This window comes from Mastigoproctus giganteus, chromosome 8 (genome assembly GCF_048544385.1).
Source record: "Mastigoproctus giganteus isolate SK-2022 chromosome 8, ASM4854438v1, whole genome shotgun sequence".
Taxonomy (NCBI): Eukaryota; Metazoa; Arthropoda; class Arachnida; order Uropygi; family Thelyphonidae; genus Mastigoproctus; species Mastigoproctus giganteus.
Window position 1 is genome coordinate 61,820,462 of NC_143582.1, and position 22,519 is coordinate 61,842,980.

Sequence of the window (22,519 nt, forward strand, 5' to 3'; positions counted from 1 at the left end):
GGAAGAGGTCAGTGAAACTTTGAAAGACGCCTAGTAGAAAATCGCGTCGCTAATTCACTTTTTTCTTTTTTTATTGCGGCCTCGTTTTGTAATGACATCCTGTGTAGTTCCGAGGAAAACATGTCTGGTTCATACCTCTACGTGGAAGGTTCTTTTTTCTGTCTGACCTTGACATTGATTGCGACACGTGTATGGCCGATTTTAGATCGCTGCGTAGAATATTTTTCTTTTCTTCTTGCTTTTCTTTTAATACCTCGCTGAATAAAATACGTCACTGCCTTGATTGTAAACACAGAGTACCGCAAATGAACGAAACTTAAATAGGAAAATATATTTTATGACCACCTCTTAAATAACTAGTTTACTCGTTGACTAATCGCCTACCTTCGTACTTGACCTTATTTAAAACACACTAAAGCAGATGGAAACAAAAAAAAAAAAAAAAAAATACCCAATCACATTTTTCGCAATTACTTCAAAATAAAAATTCACTAAAGAAGGGGATTTGTTCTTACTGGTATCGCGTTATCTTTCACTTGGCGTATAAGCTATCGGTCGTGCTTATTGAAGGCCTGAATATTGGCGAGGTTGCGAGTCGGAAATTTGCTGATAGTGATGTCTGGTTGTTATTTTCCCGTTGCTCCAATCTAGTAATGCGAACGAGAAACTTATTTCTTGTGGCACCACCACGCGATACTTGACCTATCGCCTTTGGTTGGTGAAACCGGTCGACGGATCGACCTCTAGAGTGTGGACCGGACCTTACTGGTAACAATTTAGGAATTTTCAACGTCAGTAGTGGATAATTTAATTGCCACTACTTTCCAAGGTGATGCAACGGTGATCCAATTAGTTGCATTTTGGAGGAAATAAGTAACCGAGTGATCACGAGCGATAGTAGAGCAGCACACACCCATTGAGTAAACCGTGGATCAAGGTTGCGTGACTACTAAATGCCATTAATTATTGTATTCATGATTTATTGTAAACTCCTCTGAATTGGTGGTTGATGAACTCTTGCACACGAAATTATGCAGGATTGTATACTAAGCTCTGTTTCTGTATGTCACACACGTAACATACAGAATCAGAGTAATACGCCGAGTGGCAAGCAAGCATGCCTAAATATCTGTACAGTATTCTATCCATTTCAAAATTTGTAATATTTCCATACTATAATATTTTATACACGTTTTTAAGTTATCCCTTAACTTTTGTTTAGTTCCTGGCGGTGGTTGGCATGTTGCAATAGCATTATATATGGATTATACTATGTATTGGACATTCCATTTATATAATTCAATATATTTTTTTATTTTAATAATGTAATGAAAGATAGACACTTGAATCAATAGAATTATTACTCACATTTTTTAAAAATTGTAAGTATACCGACTCATTCTTATGCATTTCAAAATGTAATTTAAGTTTAATTTAAAACTTCGGCTTTATATGGCTGAGACCATTCGTTCTATATCTATCGCTTTCCAAACTGTGAAGTGTTTTCTATAATTGAAGACATTATCTTTGGTGACTAACGTCCAGCAACATCAGGTGACAGCTTTCCAATGAGACAGACCTGACTGATATAGAAACTGAAGCAATTTTGTCATCACTGGCAATGGACCACCTATTGTTCGACCGCAAGCTAAAATACTAGACATTTCCATACTTAACCACTCCGCTTCGATATAACCAAGCTTATATCGAAGTTATATCCGCTTATATCAGTCAGGTCTGTCTCATTGGAAAGCTGTCACCTGATAAGCATAGGAGTAGAAGAATCCTTTTTGCGAGATATAAGACAGGACTGAGTTTTAGAAGGATTGAAATTAAGTTATCTTTGCCCCACTGGAGAATTATCTGGAGATCAGCATTTAAGGATTTGGCAGTGGATATTCGAGAAGTGAAAGCTGTTTTAGCAGGGCAAGGTTTCTCAAACTGTAAAGTGGAATGCCATGTGCTATCATCAGCAAAACTAATGGATAGGATTTCCAGTCAATGGAAGAAGGTCATTAACATACAAGAGGAAAAGAGTGGAGGAAAGAACTGAACCTTGGGGAACACCAGCATTAGTGGACAAGTTAGAAGATAGAGCCGTCTACCATCACCTGCAGTGAGCGGTTAGAGAGAAAACTGGATAGACCGTTACAAAGAACAGCTGGGAAATCATAGGAATGAAGCTTATTTAGAAGACCTTTATGCCAAATACAACCAAAAGCCTTTGAAATGTCAAGAGAAATGGCTTGAGTTTCACTAAACTTTTCCATTGAATTAGTCCATAAATGGGTAACGTACGCCAGAATTATCACCAGTGGATCGACACTGACGGAATCCATACTGGCGATCGTTGATCAGACGGAAGGTTTCTAGTTAGTTTAAAGGTTGGCGGTTAATTGATTTCTCCATTACTTTAGAAAGAGTAGAAGTAATTGCAATGGGACGATAATTGGATGGGAAGGATTTGCCACCCTTTTTAGGAACTGGCTGGATATGAGCAAATTTCCAAGCAGAAGGAAAAACACCTTTGGAATAAGAAAGTGAAAAGAAACAGGCGAAAAAGAACAGGAGTAAGTTCAATAGCACAGGTTTTGAGAAAAAGTGGAGAAATACCATCAGGACGTGGAGTTTTCTTAGCATCAGATTCATCAAAATTCTTCTGACATCCTTGTGACGGAAGACCACAGGAGGCATTGAATGGAGTCCGTTGGGAATGGTTTGAGGTGATTTACCAAGATCATCAATACATGAGCTGGAAGAAAGATAGGATGCTAGCAGGTCAGCTTTATCTTTGGCTGATGTGGCAACAGAACCATCTGGTTTTTTCAGAGGTGGGAACAGAGATGGGCAAAAATTTCTGCCAATAGCTTTGGCAAGAGACAAGAATGCTTAGCTACCATTTGGACTAAAAACAAGTTTTCTACTCTTAGCTTGTTCGCAATCTAGTTTGGACTTATTAATAACTGCTTTACAAAGTATAAATAATACTTAATAATAGTTTGTATTATTACGCAATGTCGCTTATAAAAACGTAGTACTGGAAATATTTTATAATAAAAATTCAGAAATATTATAGGATTTCAGATTATGTTGAAAGGGGTTTGCGAGTCAAAAAAGGTTGGAACCGCTGATCTAAGGGATAATGATGTTCTACTTTTAACTAATCTTCCAACTTCGACGATCTCAGTAAATCTTACTACCTTCACACACATCGCACTATGTGCTGCATTTGGTTTCTTTTTCAAACGTTTTAATGTATGAAATCATTTAAAGCGCAAACATTAATACCGTTTTAAAATATTTCTGTAATTTGATACTATATCTACGTGTATTCAGCGTATGCGCCATTCACAGTAATTATTTAAAGACTCTTTCCCAACTTCATAGTGCCGAACATTTGTGGGAACGAATTATTCTCGATCTAATGTCCTTTCAAGAAAGTTATTTGTCAGTAGAATTATTTTACATCTTCTGTGCATTATGCAGGATGGTAAGGCTAACTTGAACCATGAATGAATCTCATTGTAAAGGCCAATCATGCAGAGAGTCCTGAGCATCTCAGTGTCTGGTCCCGGATATTGACAGATGAGATGAGATGAGATGAGATGAGATGAGATGAGAGAGAGAGAGAGAGAGAGAGAGAGAGAGAGAGGACAGTAGTGTGTCTTCAATTCTTATTTCAGAATTTTATAACACTATTAGGTTACTCTTTGTGATTATTTAAAAAAAAATTAATATATTCACGTTTTAAAACTTATTTCAGAAATTACGAGTGGAGTTTCTTGAGAGGTTACACCGAACAGGAAAGAGACGGAACCTCAACAAACTAGAACAGGTAACAGAAATTACTACTGGATTTTCTTTTCATTTTTACAATAATAAACCGCTTTATACTATTACGAAAAACAGTTTGAACTGAAACTATGCCATTACGATGGTATAAATATTGTAATTGTAGTTTTCTTTCAACGTCTCTTTGTCCTTTATTTTCAGACTAAAAACCTTCACATAAATCTGGAACCATTCTCAGTGGAGAACGGTATTTTAACTCCAACCCTTAAACTGAAGAGGAATGCAGCAAGGCAACACTTCCAGCAAGTTTTAGAAAAACTTTATGAAGAAGGTGACATAATTTCATCCCGAAAGACAGTCTCTTGAGATGGTTGTCCAATAAGTGCCTGAAACTATTTTTTTAGAAATCCGAATCCATTTTCACTTAGCCCGACTCAAACACCCACGAGATGCGCATACATCACTGGGCATTCGGAAGCAGCGCATGTCTGCAATAATACTACGCTGATGTTATGGAGTTCGATCCCTCTTGCCATATTACCAAACTGTCTAAAAGGAAGCCAAGAATCAAAGTATGGATACACGTTCAGTGGTCACCAAAGTTTTTGTAAAATATGAAGTTCCGGGATTCATTACGAAATTTTCTATTGTTTTTGCGAATGCCATTCCTCATACACTGCTAAGAAAACACAAATTTGCTCAACAGCCCATAAATTCGGCTGTTGAGCAAATGTTTGTGTTGTACATTGTTGTACTTGAATTAGTATAATTAATGGCCACGTGGTGCAAAGAAGCCTATGGCTTATGCTGCACAAGCCAAAAAAATAATTAAATAAATAAAATAACAAAAATATGTAAAATAAAATAAGAATAAAAACAAATTAATAAGAAGAATAAAACAAATTAATAATAATAAGAAAAATTAATATGATAAAATGAAATGGACAACATATGCACTTCCCTCCTCCCTTAAGTAATTAGGGTTATTGTTTTTTGGTTTTTAGGAGCATTAGCAACTAAGGCCATATTGCTCCGGGGATATGCGGTGGTCATTCCCTAACCTTTCCGCATCCTCCATATTTGGTGGTCACGGGCTCGAACCCCGGTCTAATCAAGAAGCGTGTGCTACTCCTAGCTACGGAGGCGTCCAGGCAATTAGGAATCTGAGGAATAACCATTTATCATAACCCCCTGTGAATTCAACTTTTTCCAGCTTATAAAGTAACCAATTAGGCGGGACTGAGTCAAGTGCTGAAATCAAATAAACAATGTCGAAATTATTACCGTGAAGTCCAGTTCTTGAGTGACCCTGTCAAAATAGCTAACTAAATTAGTTAAACATCATTTTCCTTTTACAAAACCATGCTGAGTATCCTTCAGAATTCCATTTCTAAGTGATCCTGAATTCCACCTTTGATCGTTCCCTACTACTGAAGTTAGACTAACGGGCCGATAATTTCCCACTTCACTCTTAGAAGCGCCCTTATATATTGGAGATACATTGGCACTTTTCAAATGCAATGGAATCACTCCCGAGTCCAGTGATGCTCTCATAATTACCCTCAATGGTTCAATGCACTCACTTCCGCCTCCCTTAACATTATGGGTAAACGCTATCAACCCCAGGAGTCTTATTGGCCTGTAGGCTAGAAATTATTTTCAGTAAATGTGTGAAATTTCGACATCATTAATTACATTTTTTTCAATTTCACTCCCATAATTTCTCATTGACGTGAAGCGATTATCTTCTGTAAATATCCATGCAAAATAACTGTTGAGTTCATCTGCAACTTTTTCTGTCATTCTCGTTTGCATTTTATGTATGTGAAGAATTCCTTATTCCCACTCTTTTGCTCTCTTTGCCAGCAATTTCTCATAATCTGCCTTTGCCAGTCCAACCATTTCAGTGGCAGTATTACAGATCACTTTGTAGCTGTTATAGACTTCAGTACTTTTTATTGCTCTATAACGTTTTCTTCTTTTTCTGCTGAAGTAAGTTGGCAACTTCATTATTCGTCCAAATTGGAATCCTCCTCGTGGAATATTTTTTCAATGGTATAAGCATTTAAGGCTTCTGTGATGAATGTTTTAAAGGTATACCATAATTCAATAGTATTCACTCATTTTATTGACACTTCTGACGTTACTGTATAAACAATTAAGACTTGGTGTTCTTGTATAGTTAACTACCCTGACACAACTCTTAAAGTTATTGAAGTTCGCTTCCCTGGCATTAGCTAATCGCTTATTTGAAACGTTCCTGCCCTCAGAACATCTTGCTAATTGCGGTAACAAATACTCTTGAGGTATGTGTAACAGTTAATTTGACCGATATTATCAGATAAACGCGTATCTATATTACCCTTGTCCCCCCCCCCCTCCAAACTAGAAGTTTCCCTGAATAATACTGGCAAAAACTCTTGCACCACCTTTGTTTAAATATATCCCGTCTCTACAAAACAGATTCCTTCTACCTACAAGTGTGGGCCAAGCCGATAGAAATTTCCCCCCAAAAGCCTCGAGTTAATCCACAAGCTTTTCAGTATAAGCATATAATCCATCCTGTCGTCAGAATCACATTTAAGAGATTCTGACCGTATTATATGGACTATATTAAACGTTGTATGCGTAGTAAGTGCAGTATTGGACTGACGCTTCATAAAGATACACCTAACGTTTAAAGGACGCATTAGAAACCAGTTACAGGTGCGTCTTATATTTGGACCAATACGGATCATTCATCTGCAGCGTTACAACTGCTGACCAACTTGAAAAATTTAAATTCTTAGGGCCTACCATGACAAAGTAGGAAATATAGAATTAATCCATTGGAAATTGATGTTATGGCGCCAGTGCGCAACAACATCAAAATTTAAGGTATATTCATCCTTACATAATGTATGTTTTTTAGGCATTTTAAGCAGGCAATGAAGTCTTATACAGTACGGATGCTAATCACATATACGTAAATATTTCTTTTCCCCAGAAAAGAAATACATTTCGTGAAAGACATCTTCAAACGTCCTAAATTGCGATTGCTTCTAGAATCACCTTAGAAGAATCAGAGATATTATATTGGAATAAGTTGGATGTTTATAAATTCCGATTCAAGTTTATTTCTCAGAGATATTTTTTTTTAAATTATGTCCTCATAATATATATTTTTATAAACTGAAGCGCTGTATGTTTCGTTAAAAGAACTGTAGTTAAATATTACAGAATAAAAATATATATATTTGGATAAACTGTATTTACATGTGTTTCATTAAATAAATCTCAAACTTTGTGGAATTTCATTATTTATTAAATCCGATGACCGTCAATTGATGGTCAAAGTACAAATAGGGGGCTTTCATTTTATTCAAAATTCTTTTAAAATTTGAATATTATAAGTGGGGACAAAATTATCGACATTGACCGCACCACTGTGTATCCCTCCCTCCCTCCCTCCCAATGGATTTACTATAAAAAGAATCGAAACCTTGACCGTAAAATCATATAGATGATATTCGGTGTAAATTTTCCTCACGTGTGTTTCTGATTGCATTACCATGTTTACGTTGCGATATAAATGCGAGTTAGACCAAGTTATAGTGGATCCAAACCTCTTCAAGAGCTCCAGATAGGCCACCTACTTTGGTCGAAACCGATCTATCTTGCCATTTTTAATCACTATTTTTTGGGAGCTTTCAAATATAGATGCGACATTTCCTGCATTCGCCACATCAGATGAACGTTTCAAACGATGATAAAATCGCAGTGTGGGAGTGCCTCAGACCATGTTGTGGCAGACGCTGGAAGGGAATCCGACAATTTGCGTACTCATCGGATTGACATTACGACCGCTATGCCATCTACACACAACTACAGTTGACACATCGAAGTCAGTTCCTGTGACCGGTTAGAATGTATATCATCATACAGTCCTCGTTCTTCTAACAGTTCCCCCTCTGTAAATGCCATAGCAATTCATGCAGCGTTTAATAAACACTGCAACTTCGTCCCAGTACGGTTTGTACATACAGATATTGTCTACAACTGAATTCAGGTTCGCTGCTTGAGACTTGAAAACATTTGGATAAAAAGGAGTGAAGATGGTAGTAATCAGTTTTGACGTGTCCAAACCGTCACAGCTTTGGTGGATCGCCAGTATTATGAGGAGGTGACGTTATTGGCGTATAATTATTTTACATTTCTTCGTAGTGACTGTGCTGACAGCGAAAAAGGGCGCCTCTGTACAACACTCACTGTGGCAGTCTTCTATCGTACGAGATGATCGGATCTGTAGTCTACGAACTGATCCCAGCGAACATCTGGTTTCTAAAGCTGATGAAGCGATGGTAGAATCTACTAATGAACAGAACCAGAGGTGCTTCTGTTCACTGCGAAGAAACTGAGACCACTTCACGGCAGCCAATAGAAATCCGATGCGATGTGGAGAGAACTAAGACCACAGATAAGTTCGCCGCGTATTATAGAAAAATAGTCACAGCCAGGATTGACCATCAGAGTGCTTCGTCGCTGCAGCTAATCAGCATAACGGAGAAGAAACGTAAAATAATTATACATCTTTGGAAAATTCTTCAATATATATAATAAAGAATTTGATCTTCGCGTCGTTAAGCGAATAATTTTATTTCTTCGCTTTGTTAGACGCCACTAACCTCACCACTGCACGGTACAGGCAATCAACCGCAACCAATGCAATTCGGAAACACCACAACTGATTGAAACGATCAACATTTTCTTACCTAAATTCGGTTCTGCGGTCCCAGATGTGAACCTAAAGGAGTCATATGCAATGTGAAATACGGTCCACACCATAACTGGGAAGAAGCAGCCGAATTCATTATCGTGTAAGAATCACCACATCATTTGCAAAGAGAAATCTCTCAGAAAAATCGAGGCTGTTTGAAGGAATATACCACAACCATCAAAGAAGCCGAGCTCGGCACGTTACCTCTAGCCATTCAAGTACGGAATAGCAGCAGCAATGTCAACCGAATGAATGAGCGAATTACAAGTTCATCTTCGCACTTCGGCCACGAAGTAGTCCGATTCAATCCTATTCTGCAGTCTTACCTTGATGAAGACGTCATCGTCAATACGAACGTTGGAAATGTCATATCGCATTTTGAAAACTCTCGACAGGTCGCTTTTAAACTAATGCAAGTGCCAGTTGGAGATCTCTCAGGGATCGGAATCCAGTATCGCTTAACTCGACTCAAACATCCATAAGTTGCGCACACATAACTGCGTTCTGAAGCACTGTACGAAAAACTGTCTGTAATAATACTACGCTGATGTTACACAGTTCGATCCCTCTTGCCCTACTATCAAACAACAAAACATTTCTTCTCCAGTAGATGAACGGAAGCTAACCATCGCTGAAACAGCACTTCTATTGAGAACGGCTGATTCTTCAACTTATCACTCAAATGAAGGCCGTATCCCACAGGTTCCGCTGTGTAATGGGAGATGTAAGTCCTTTGACCTAACTAACGCGGAGCAGTGGAAACATAAGCTCTTATTGTAACATACAATCCCTTGCTACTTTCCAGAACCCAATATAAGAAATGGTGGATTTCGAACGTCTTTTTGGATAATACTCCCATCTTAAAGAAATGCTAATGATTCTGTGGGCAAATCTCATGCTCCTCAACCTCATCCTCACCACATAGAAAACTTCAAATTGATAAACTGAACATGGAATTACAAATTTTAAGACATCCTTATCGTATAAAATATTGAGCAAATGGATTTCCACAATTCAAAAGAAAAGATAGCCTTCATATCGTTATGGTTGACAGTAGAAATTTCCTTGTTTTTCTGCAATTAATCTTATAAACTAAACGTATAAATAGTAATCAAAGCTGTACTGCCACACCAATGACACTTATTGCCATCGAAGAACTTCAAAGAGAACGGCAATTTATAGCCAGATTTTCTGTGACGTCACAATGAGTGGTGTCATGAAGTGTTCAAAATTTTTCAAGTAAAATCTTTCTCCTTTCCGTTATCAATAAATGTCATTGTTTTCTGTTTTTTAGGAACTCCATTGTTTTCAGCTAACTTCATTGTTCATTTTCTCAACTTGCAGACCATTCAGAATGTTGGTAGTGAACTCGTACATCACCTTTACATAAGTATGATTTAATTAACGTTTTATTTAATTTAAGCTGAACTAATCAAAATTTATTAGTTTCGTTGAATTCTAGTGTAGGAAAACGGTACTGTTTTAAAAGCACAAATCTCATCATGAATCCTTTGGGAACAATCCAACAACTGGCTGCGTACTTGTTTGTTTATTTTATTTTGTTCAATATCTGAAATTTCTTTCCCCATTCTAGGAGAACAGCTTTGTGGTGAGCCGTAAACATTCTACAATTTTAAGATTGATAATCAGGTAAGTTTAGGGTTGAGACCTCAGGATACGAGAAATTAAATTTCAGGGCATATGCATCTTTCCTGTACATAATTTCAAAATTAATTAAAAGGAAATTATCACTTAATAATTAAGTGATATTAATTATTAATTCCAGTCATTTTATTTTTGTTCACATAAAAATTAAATATAATTTTAAATATCTTGGATAACGTACTATGATCTTTAGTCATTTCCATACCAACTCCAACTTGTCTAATACACCGTTGTCAACTCATGAGAAACATCTTTGCCACTTAATCAAAATTTCACGTTTATTAATGCTGCTCGTGTTCGGTTTCATTTATTTCTATTTGAATAAACAAGTCAACATACAGAATTGCAGCAGCTCATAGAATGAAACCCTCGTGAATATTCAGAAAGATAATCCATCCAAGTTGCAGTGAAACGCTTTGTTTCTGCGCTATTTTAATTATAATATTCAACTGCGTCTTACACAGAAAACAAGCACTCGCAATTACTACTCCAACATGGTAGAGTGATATGTCGGGGGGGGGGAAGATGTATTACGGTGCTTAAAGTTCGGTTAAAAACTAATATTCCAAAGTCACTCCCAGCTAGATCATATGAATCCTTTTTTGGGAGTGTTATCTCATTATAAAAACGCAGACCAAATAATCCATAGGATTCGAAAGAATTGAACGTGTAGTCTGTCGAATTAGCAAAGAGCAGCTACAAAAGCCAAGGGTTCTAATTCCGTTAGCAATTTTTCCGAATTTTTTTTAGCAAAGTGGTTGAGTTAGTCGTGCTTAGGCGAGGCTAGCATTATTTATCTTCTGTACCCCCCCCCCCACTCGCGGGTTTTGATTCGATTATACCAAACGGACCGAATAATGCACGCAATTACCGACAGTACACGGACTCCTCATAGCCTTAATTGCTTAACCACAACTGCTAAAGGAACAATTTTCTTGTCCGATGCAGGTACTGTTATTAGGTTCTTAAAGCGGCAAAGTAAATTAAGCGCTGAGGAATCAGTTTATGGTGTTTGTAACTGATCACATTCTGCAGTCAGTTTGTTGTTTGCTGCACAAAAAATGAGTTTCGGGAAGAAAAAGCGCACAACTCCAGAGATCGAACAACTCTGCCACGTTCTGAAAGGAAAATAAATAAAAAAAATATGGTCGTTATTAATGAAATTCGAACTCAGGCTTTTAGATCCGTCGGGTAGGTTGTTGGGTGAACCTATTCTTTTGTTGAAATATAACTTGTCCAGTTTAAAGAAAGATATTCGGGAGGAGCTTAAAACTTACTTCCGGGTCTGAAATGCCAATATATAAAGCCCACTTGACTTTGATCGTGTCACAAATTGAGGGGGGTATACACTGGTGTGGAAAACGTAAGGGCCAACACTATTTCTAAAGGTTACAAGCACAAAATCAAACGAAACAGCCTGTGGCGATTTGCATAACTGTGGCCGTTCAGTAGAAAGCTGGTGCACATGCAAAAATTTCAATCTTGATGAGAAGACTCACATGAACAGATAAAAGCAGCAGTTACGTGCAAATTACCGAATGATGAGCACGATTGTTACAGACGTTCTATTGGTTTCATACAGTGCTACAGACAAGGAAATGGCCAGTAGACAACATCTGGATGACTTTACCCGGGGTAGAATAATTGGGAAGCTCGGTCGACGAGTGTAGCTGCACAGTTCGGTTTCGCCCATAGTATCGTCTGACGTGCGTGGTCGGCCTTCAGAACGACAGGTACAGCTGTTCTGGCGGTCGAGGTGTTCTCATCTGGGGAGACATTATCTTGGATGGACGTACACAACTCCAGATACTGGAAGGCGTACTGTAACCGGTACGCGGTACTGTATCGGGATAATCCTTCCCCATGTGCTTCTGTTCCGAGGTGCCATTAGCCCCGAGTCCGTGTTTATGGTTATAAAGCCACACCCCATCGCATGCAGCTGTGATATGCTTTTGGAAAGTGAGGACATTGTTCGTATGGATTGGCCTGCCCGTTCCATCGATCTTAATCCCATCGAACACATGGGATACTCTGGGGAGACCCCTAGCGGCATGTCCACACCCACTAGAAAATTTTCACCAGCTCAAGATGGCGCTGACAGAGGAAAGGAAGATGTTACCGCAAGAACTTATCAACAACAATGTTCTAAGTATGTACAGGCATTGCAAAGCCTGCATCGACATTAGGGGTGGCCCTTCCTCCTACTGAGGACCACCTCTTCCCTTTGTTCCATCTTTGGCAGTGATGCATCTGTATCATGGCAGCCAGTCGTATGTTGCCATTTTTGAATAAAGTCTGTATCGTTTTGTTTCCGTTGTTGTATCGGTGTTTTTCCTTCATCTCTATACATCACGAGGTTCCCTTTGGTATGCTTTCCCATATCCAGGCTACTTCTATGTGAAGCGACATGTGAAAACCTTACTGGTCCTTAAGATTTGCGCACCAGTGTATACAGGTTGTCTCAAAAATATTGGTACAAACGTTTAGAGGAGGTAGGTCTAAAGGAATGTGAATGACTTAGGAACCCATAACCAGAAACGTCACGGGAAAGTAGTAGCAGAGTAACAAGAAGCAGAAAGGACACAAGACAGTAATTAGTGGCAAATATTTATTTGGCATAATATTAACAATGGAGTACGAGATGGATGCATTTCATGATGTTACAACAGATGCTCGAAGGTTCCACCATGAGACGGTGATGCATGCGTGACACCGACGCAGCATGGATTGGCGGACACGGTCGAACACACCTGGAGTTTCTTTAACAGTAGCAGCAGTGCAGAAGAGTCTCGCCACGAGATCCATTTCCATCTCCACAGGCGATTCATACACGATAGATTTGAGGGGCCCCACAGAAATAAATCAAGGCTCGATAAATCAGGTGAGCGTGGGGGCCAGGCAACGGGTCCACCACGGCCAATCCATCGACGCCCAAAACGCCTGTTCAAATGGTCACGAACACACCTTCCATAATGGGCAGGCGCCCCATCATGTTGAAACCAAATGTTGCGTCTCCCTTTTGCTGGAACATCGTCAAGTGACCCTGGTAGAACTTGTTCAAGAAAGATCCGATATTTAGCGGAGTTCATGCGGGATGGTAACAGGTATGGGCCGACTAAGCAGTCACCGACCATACCTGCCCACACATTTATTGCGAAGCGATGTTGTGCCGCACAACAACAACAACATTGCAGACGAAACCAAACTTAAGGACCAGACGACAGAAAAATCACGGAGCGATCAAGAGATCGTGAAAATAGCCAGCGAGCATAAAACACCTTTCTCCTGCAAACCAATTCACGATAACACTTACCGTATATCACGCAGGTAAAATCGCCTGCAAATGACATCGCCGAAATTAATGACAACTACGAAGTAGCATCCATTACTTCACGACAGCAAGTTTTAAATAACGGGATTAGAAGGCGACACGTCAGTGACAGTCACTTATATATCAGCCAGCTTGGTAAACAAAGCCAAGCTTAAGCTGGCACTAAGCACTCAGTTCAGGTAAATATAACCGCCGACGATGACCCAGACAATAATGAAGATGCAAAGACAGACCCTACCTCTAGGACTGACTGAGAGACTAGGAGAGCAAGTGGATTGAAAGAAGTACACGACAACTAGTGCTCACAAACGGAAAACGCTGAGAAGGGTACAAAGCGATACTCTATCCCACCCCTGGGCCCTTCACTACCGGAATTAACAGCTCTCGAACAGATGTTTGCCCTGCGCAGTCAACTAGAGAATTTAATGTCCAAATCAACGGTAGAATCACCACCGGTCGCAGTTTTGAAATCGTACCAATTTGGACAAAACTGGAGACTATAACAGTAAACCAGCACGTAGAACAGGAAAGGGCTAAGGCCAAGTTGGAGGCATACCTAGACGAGCGGGGCAACCAAAGGCCACAGCGTACCCCCTCGTATGCAGACGCGCGGAGAACTGCACCCAATGGGACACAGCTACCAAAAGCAAGTGGACGCCCCTTGGGGAAGAAGACATTGATCAAACAGCCAAACCTGGTCGTTTTAAGACCAACAACGCAGGATACTGCGCAAACAATCGAACACCTCAAAAACAACGTTATGAAAAATCTAAATGAAGAACTGAAAAATACCAAAATCAAAAGTATAAGGAAAACCAGAAACGTGGGAGTGGTCATAGAGATTGAAACCAGGGAGGAAGCCCAAGAAATTATGGAAAACCCAAAGATCCAAACTCTAGGCCTCACTGATGCAGCCTATAAAGAAAAGGGCCGTCAATTGTCATCTTCGATGTAGATAAAGACATAACCCCCTCCGAGATCACCGACGTAATGTACAAGGACATCTCCCGGACCTGGGCTGCAATAGTTATTGGAAATCCAGAAATCACAGCAACTAAATTCTCAGCACTGTGTACAGCCTGTGCCCACCTGATCAGCTCCACGGGATCCTTTTACGTGATCTCCTTATATTGTAGACCAGGCGAAGAGATTACCTATGCTATCAGATACCTGGAAGATGTCCTAAGAACTCTGCCATACGCAAAAATCATCATCGGAGCCGATGTCAATTGCCGATCACCGGTCTGGCATAGTTTGACACCAGACAAGCGGAGCACTGCAAATGGACAATAACTGGAAGACTTCCTGGCAAACTCGTCTATGACAGTCATTAACCAACCGAACAATCCTCTCACGTTCTCAAACACCCTATGGGAGGCCACTATTGATATCACTATGGCCTCAAGGAACACTGTCGGCAAAATTTCCAACTGGAAGGTCCACGAGGCGTGGACTACATCGGATCACAGGGTTATTTCCTTCCAGCTAAACCGATCTCTAGCTAGATCCCCAGGCATACAAAGTCATGTTAAATAAATATGCAATTGAAAAGGCGAACTGGGACGTCTTCAGGACAACTCTAACTAATGAGACCCAACCCCATCTACTTCCCGACAACGAAGATGCTCTCCAAAGACAAGTCACTGATCTGGTCACAACCGCCTGCAACTTGGCAATCAAAAGGAAAAACCCTGCTTCGGGATTTGTGCCCGGGTGGAGCCCAGAGCTGCATAGGTTGCGCCGAGAAGTCATTATAAGAAGAAAGACTTTCCAGCGGTCCCAGAGGACCTGGACAGCACGTGAAGTGGAGGCGTTCAGACAGAACTACAGGGAAGTGCGAAACCAGTACACGGCCCTGATCCGCAAACGAACACAAGAACCCTGGCAACACCTGGTCACCACCACCACGGGCAATACCGACCCCCTGGGGAGTGGTGTACAAAATCACCAAACAAATTACCCAGGGGAGAGGTCACCACTGCAACCAAGTCATTACAAGGTACGGAAGCAACCACCTGGCAGCAATCCATAACAAACATTTTGGACGCCATCCTACAACCAGCAACAAACCCAATCACTCAGGAACAAAAATCCCTTTGTGCAGAGAATGAGACTTACCACACTGAAGAGCAGGAATCTCCCTTTGATAGGAGAAGTACAAACTGCTGCGGCCATAATCAAAGATAGGAAATGCACAGGACCGGACCTGCTGGAGCAGGAGATTATAAAGAAAACAGCGTATTGTGCCCCAGAATTAATACTTCATCTATTCAATACCCGTCTACGTAATGGTCACTACCCAACAGATTGGAAGTCGGCCAACGTAAAATTAATCCTGAAGATCCCGACGAAACCACCTGAACTCCTACCGTCCCATCGCTCTCCTGTCGGTACTTAGTAAACTCTATGGAAGGCTACTGTACTACAGACTTCTCAACCTCAACAACAATGCAAACACGGCTTCTCACAGACAATTTGGATTCAAAACGGAGCACTCCACAATCTCCTTGAAGCACTAGGAATTACCCAAAAGAAATATTTTCTGGTCATCGCTGTCGACTTTGCTGGGGCGTTCGGCTCACTTTGGTGGCCGAGCGTCCTAGGCAGACTGCGCCAATCAAAGCTTCCAGTAAACCTATATAACTCAATCAAAAGCTACCTTTCCAACAGGTCAATCACTATCAATACTCCATATATGAAAATCACCAGACAGGTCTACAGAGGATGCACACAGGGCTCGGTTCTGGGCCCATTCTTGTGGAATCTTGTCCTTGATGAATTCCTTTGCATGGATCTGGGAGAGGTCACCTCTCAGGCCTATGCAGATGATCTTACCACTTACCATCACCGTTACCTGCGATTCTAGAGCACGACTGGAGACTTTGGCGAATAATGAACTACAGAAGCTACAAAACTGGGCTAAACACAATAACCTCACCATCTCTGCCACCAAAACAGATTCTATTCTTCTCAAAGGAAGTCTCAATGAAGCCAGACCGCCACAGAAAAAATCGACAACAGGACCATAAAATTCTCCAGTCAACTTAAGTATCTAGGAGTTATCCTTGACAGCAAACTAAATTTCCAGCCACATCTTAAATATCGAAGAAGAAAGATACGCAATTACACCGCCCTTGTCACCAGGATCTCCAGACGACACGGGGGACTCAATAGGCACATACTGTCCTTATTTTATAAAGTGGTATTTACCCCCATTATAACGTACGCAGCAGGCATCTGGTACCCGAAAGCAATCACTGTTAGTGGTAGAAGAATCCTCGACTTTCTGCAAAGAAAACCCCTGCTCGCTACTACCCTTGCTTGCTGCACTATCAGTACCCATGCTCGGCAAATCCTGGCAGGCGCCATGCCACTGGACCTGGAGGTGGTCCGCTGTGGACTACTCAACCACCTGTTCAAAGCAAATTCCAAGACCATCCTCGACTTCACAATAAACCCCGCAAATGACAGAACAACAGAAAAGAAGCGTGTCCTCACGCATCTGCAGCAGGCATGGCAAGTGAGATGGCCTACTTCCAACAAAGGCGAATTCACTAGAAAGTTCTTCCCTTACATTAACAGGGTGTTCCCCAGGCTTCCCCCCTGGTTTTCACCTGGCGTTTATGCTACATACCTGTTAACTGGCCATGGATCAATAAAAGGAAAACTGACGGCACAGGGAATCATCGATGACCCCACTTGCACCTGTGACGCGACTGAGAGTTTGTCGCACCTTATGTACGACTGCCCCCTGTATAAGGATCTCCGCTGCACCTTCATCACTTCCTTGACCTACATACCCAAAGACCAAGAAACACACCTGCTTGATAGTAGAGAGGAATATACGGCTTTTACGCGTTTCGCACAAGAGCTCTTCAGCCGAAGGGAATCCTTACCTACAGTTCGTGTACCGGCACCGCAACGGTCCCAAGGAAGACAATAGACTGTTTGAGACCATGATGGACTCCATCCAGACTAGACAGTCATGAACTTGACCGTCACACCATCAAACGGACAACTATCCGACGATTGGAGTTTGAAAGCTACCATTGGATTGAATTAAACCCCTGGATTGGACACCACGCGATGTGAACGACAGAGGCGCCAAAGGGCGATCCTATCTGTTCTCCCTTGTTCAGTCACTTTCGACCCCATTCGTTCCCCTTCACCTGATGGATGAGTGTCCATTGATTGGTTGGGGATGCCTTCGCCTATATCCCCTTACTCTTACTTTCATTCCCCCTCTTCTTCTGTACACCACTCTATCTAATCGCTTTTTTTTATTTTAATTAATTTATTTATTTTATTATTATTATTTTTTTTTTTTAAATTATCTCCGCTCAGGAAGCTGAGGCGACCCTGACGGAGACTAGCCAGATAATTATGGGTAGCCCGTCCACCTCCGAATGGTGTGTGCGGGCAACATTGGGTTCCACGAGGAGCCCTGTGGCCAAATAGCAGGACACACAACAGAACTCAACACAATACTACACATCCAACACACAACACTTTTCTAGCATCTACAGTGTTCTGTATTTCTTTACAGTGTTCTGTATTTCTTCACAGTGTACATACGGTGCAGATGTGGGAAACCACAGGTGGCGCCCGACCCTAACACTATGCAAACTATGTGCCGCATGGGGGCGCACACCGTGTGGGTTGTCGTGAGCGAGCCCACACATGAGCATTGTGCTAATTGAATAAGCCTTCCCGAGTGAAATAAGCCTCATCCGTGACCAAAACATAGGCTGAAAAATTCAAGTCTTGAACACTTTCCTGGAGAAACCACCGCGCAAAAGCCACACGTGCAGGATGATCTTGGTGGAGCAGTAACTGAACCCTTTGGAGATAAAAGAGGGTCTAAGGAATCGTCGGGCCAGACACGCTGTACACTGCAACGAAACACTCCTAAGGCAGAGGCAACGGCACGTGTGCTGGTAGTAGGATTATTCTGGAGGGCATTCAACACACTTTCTTCCATGGCGTGAGTTCGCGTCGAACGTGGTCTGCCCGCACTACTCCTGTTATCTCTAAATGACCCATAATCGCACAAATTTTGATTCACACGTGCAAACAAGCGGTGGTCCGGTACATGTCTGTCTGGGAAGTGTTCTCCATAAATTCGTTGAGCGGCTCGCCCATTGCCCTCTGCTAATCCATACACTAGGTGCACGTCTGCCACCTCACAGTTCGTATATCGATGCATGCTCTTATTGTGGCAACTACTGCTTGAATTAGTAAACCAGAAATTTGTTGTACAGAGTGGGTGGAAACATTTTAAACCTGCAAAAGTTCAAAAAGGCGAAGGCCAACTGGTTTTACTATGCAGGGTTTATTTCTGTAGAGATTTTCTAAAGGTGGATTGAAAGGTATAACTGAATGGTATACGAGGCACAACTTTTTATCTTAACAGCATGCTTTAGTAGCAGTGTTTTTCTACGTAAAGTTAGTGGGGGCTCGTGAGCATCAATGTAGACTATGCGTGGGCGACATTCTGAATGCACCAAGTGCAATCCTCAGTTTGAATGGGGTCAAGCCAGCCTAATGCACTCGTTCTGGCAGAATCGTAGATGGGAGCACCGTAATCGAGACTGGGTTTGATTAACGCCCTCTTTAGCCGAAGTAAGGAGGTACGATCTGCATCCTATGTTAGGGTCGATAAAGTTCTGAGTGTGTTTAACTTTTTTAGACAGGAAGTAGGTATATTTTTACAATGATCTAGGAAATTTAACTTGTTGTCAAGGGTTAATCCTAGAAATCTGAAGTTATTGGTGACTGGGACGTTAGATTTTTGAAGTTCAGGATTCGGATGAAAGCTGCTTTGTCTACAATACTGGATAGCAACTGTTTTCTGCTGCGAGAGTCGATAGCCATTGATGCCGGCCCACTGTTGTTTTTTATTAAGTGATATCTGAAGGTGTCGGTCAATGGATCTCGTATTTTGGGAATGGAGATGTAAAGGTTAAAGGTAAGTTTGAACTATATTTGGAAGCTGTTTAGTGATAGGATCTATTCTAAGAGCAAAACGAGTGGCACTCAGTACTGATCCCTGTGGAACACCTTCCTGAATGAACGTTGCTGAGAAGGCATGTTGGTTTCGAACTTGAAATGATCTAGTATGTAGAAAGTTTTGAATAAATAGAGAAAGGTTGCCCCGTAAACCAAAAGTTCTATAAGTACTCCCTGTCTCCAGGTGGTGTTAAAACCTTCTCTGTATCAATTGATATCATTATTAGATGTTCATGCTTAACAAAGGCATTACGAATGGCGAATTCAGCTTTTACCATGAAATCCATGCACGACCAATTTTGACGAAATCCATATTGACTATGGCTCATTACATCTTCAGACGAGTCTTCTGTGTACAATTTTTTCAAGAATTTCGCTGAGGCAGCTTGAGAGAGATATTGGTCTATAGCTGAGGGTTGGGTGGATTTTTTCCAAGCTTTAGGAAAGCCAAAACTATAGAGATGCCAAGAAGCTGGAAAAAAAACCTAGTATTATGTAATAAATACAATCTGGCCCGGGCAGCACTATTGTGGACTGTTTTAATGGCATGGAGAAGTTCAGAATATTGCAGAGGTTTGTTATATGGAAGAAGGTGGGCAGAGGGAAAGTTAATAGCATGTTTTTCTGTTATTTTTTAATTCGTTGGAATGATGTTCTATAAGCTGATGCTGCAGCGATTTCAGCAAACGTATTGCCCAAAGCATTAGCAATATCTAAGGGACTTGAAGATCTTTTAAAGACTGGACAGATCTTGCCTGTTCCAGGAAAGTGTTGGAGGTGTGGTACAAAACTTACCAGAAAGTTTTAATTTTTTTTTCCACATTATTTTGGTATCAGTATTTCTGTTAATGCTCAATGCAAAACGAGTCCAGGATTCTTTCTTGGCTTGCTTTTGTATGAAACGTGATTTTGCCCTTAACTTTTTAAAATTAATGAGGTTGGCTGTGGTTGGATGTTGTCGAAATAAGTTCCAGGTTTTATATTTTGCTTTCGTGCATTCCTCATTCCATCAGTTATCATAATGCTTTTTGCCCGGAGAATTTGATAATGGTATTGTGTCTTTGGCCACTTTTAAGAGACGTAATGTAAGCTATCGCATTATCATTATGCTGGAGGCGGATTTTTTGCTCATCAAGAGAGATAATTTTGCCCAGTTTGCTCGGACAAATTTACATTTCCTGCAGGATTTAGTTGAAGGCGTCTGTGCTAATAGAAATGGAGTTCCACTAGAGCGATTGTTTGTTGGAGTAATCGTGGAAATGTGCTCCTGTTCTTAAGATTATTTAAAGTTTTTTAAGCCACCCCTTGCTATAAAATTATGTGCTTCTTAAAGACAAAGTGTTGATGAGCTGTTGTGTTAAATTTTGGGTGTCGGAATCGTGGGGTTGTGTTGATATCATTGAGTGAAGTATTCTCTTTGATTATTTGAATATTATACAGAGTTAACACTGGAATATATACCGTTGTGAAATTTCCCATAGACGTTTCATGGGAGAAAATGGCTACATGAGAAATTTTGTTTAAAAATATCCATGGAGATGGAAAACACTAACTAGTGCCATCTCAGTAATACATAGTACTGAATAATATTAAATATAATATAATTCAAAATATACATATTTTGAAGTTGTGTGATTATCTGTCGGGATATTTTGAAGAAGAGAAATCTATCCAGCTATAAGATTATTTATTTATGGCTTTTGTTTCTTCACTAAAATATACACTCTTAAACATGGATACGGATTTGGAAAAAACTTTAACTAGACATTCTGAAGCAGAGAATTCGACTTCCGGATCAGAGTTAGTGGATTCGGTGAGGAGAAAGAAATCTCCAGACAATGTCAAAATGTCTAGAGGTAAAAAAAACCCGAAAACACCTAAAACGCCCAGGGTGCTTGCTTCTCGGTTGGACAAAGATAAAGACAAGGATAAGGATAAAAAATCCTCATGTGTGGGTGGAAGAGTCTACCCCATCAATAGAAATGGATGTTAATCTTATTACTTCTACGATTAATACGGATAATCAAAATAGTTCTAGTGAAAATGATGTGGTTCGGGATTCGTCATTTACCGAGGGTTTGGACCTTGGTGGGTCCCTTGAGGCTTCTGCTGTGTATGCAGCGGTAGGCAAAATCCGAAAGGTGAGGTTATGTCAGCTGATTCAAGCAAAGTAACAAAGTTGGCCTCAAATCGCATCCATAGTTTGTGGGCGGATTTGAAGGCAGTCACAACAGCTTTATTGATTGACAATGAGCCATTAAAAGCTAAATCAGCGGAACTAGAAATTCGAGCAAATCATTTTTATCAGCTAATTGGAGAAACGGGCAGCTCCTCACAGATTATTTGCTGATGCAGTTAGGCAGAATTTGGTTTGTGAGAATTCTAATGGTGATACTATTGTTAGGGAGGCTACTGTGAGGTGCGCAATGGGTGTTGCAGCTGCAGATAAGGTTTTCCATGTGTCCTCGGTTAGTCATCGTGGTATTTCGGACCCTAAAAACATTGTTATACTTAGACCAACAGAGAATTCTTCTTTGGCTTCAAGCCAAGACGTCAGAAATTCGGTGGCAGATGCAATTAAAAAGGATTATAAGAATATGAAAATTAAAAATATTCTTCTCCTGAGGAATAAAGGGGTTTTATTAGAAACCACAAACTCAGAAGATGTAACTAGGATAGGGAATGCTTCAGCTTTAAAGGAAGTTGGTCTATCGATCGAGAGGCCTGAAATGTCCGATCCAACAGTGCTTGTATACGGGGTGCCCAAGGAGTTTACAAAGGACGAAATCCTGAGGGATTTATATTATAAAAATTTTAAAGATTATGAATTTACTCAGGATGAGGTAAAAGATGAAGTAACATTCAGATTTAATTCTGGATCTGGAACTAATGCAACTAATTGGGTCACTGGTTTCAGCCCTCGATTTTATAAATGCTTGTTTCATAATGAAAGAATTTTCCTTGGA

At 40.6% G+C, this 22,519-nt stretch overlaps 1 protein-coding gene across 1 annotated transcript in view; it reads left to right on the forward strand.

Annotated features, from left to right (window-relative positions):
- LOC150081566 (long-chain-fatty-acid--CoA ligase 5-like) overlaps nt 1-4,582 on the forward strand; it is a 70,313-nt gene extending 65,731 nt beyond the window's left edge. Inside the window, exons 20-21 of the mRNA XM_090379407.1 lie at nt 3,764-3,835; nt 3,994-4,582. Coding sequence (XP_090235533.1) covers nt 3,764-3,835; nt 3,994-4,158 — 237 coding nt within the window. The 3' untranslated portion in view covers nt 4,159-4,582. The remainder of the gene's footprint in view (nt 1-3,763; nt 3,836-3,993) is intronic.
- The last annotated feature ends 17,937 nt before the right edge of the window (nt 4,583-22,519 follow it).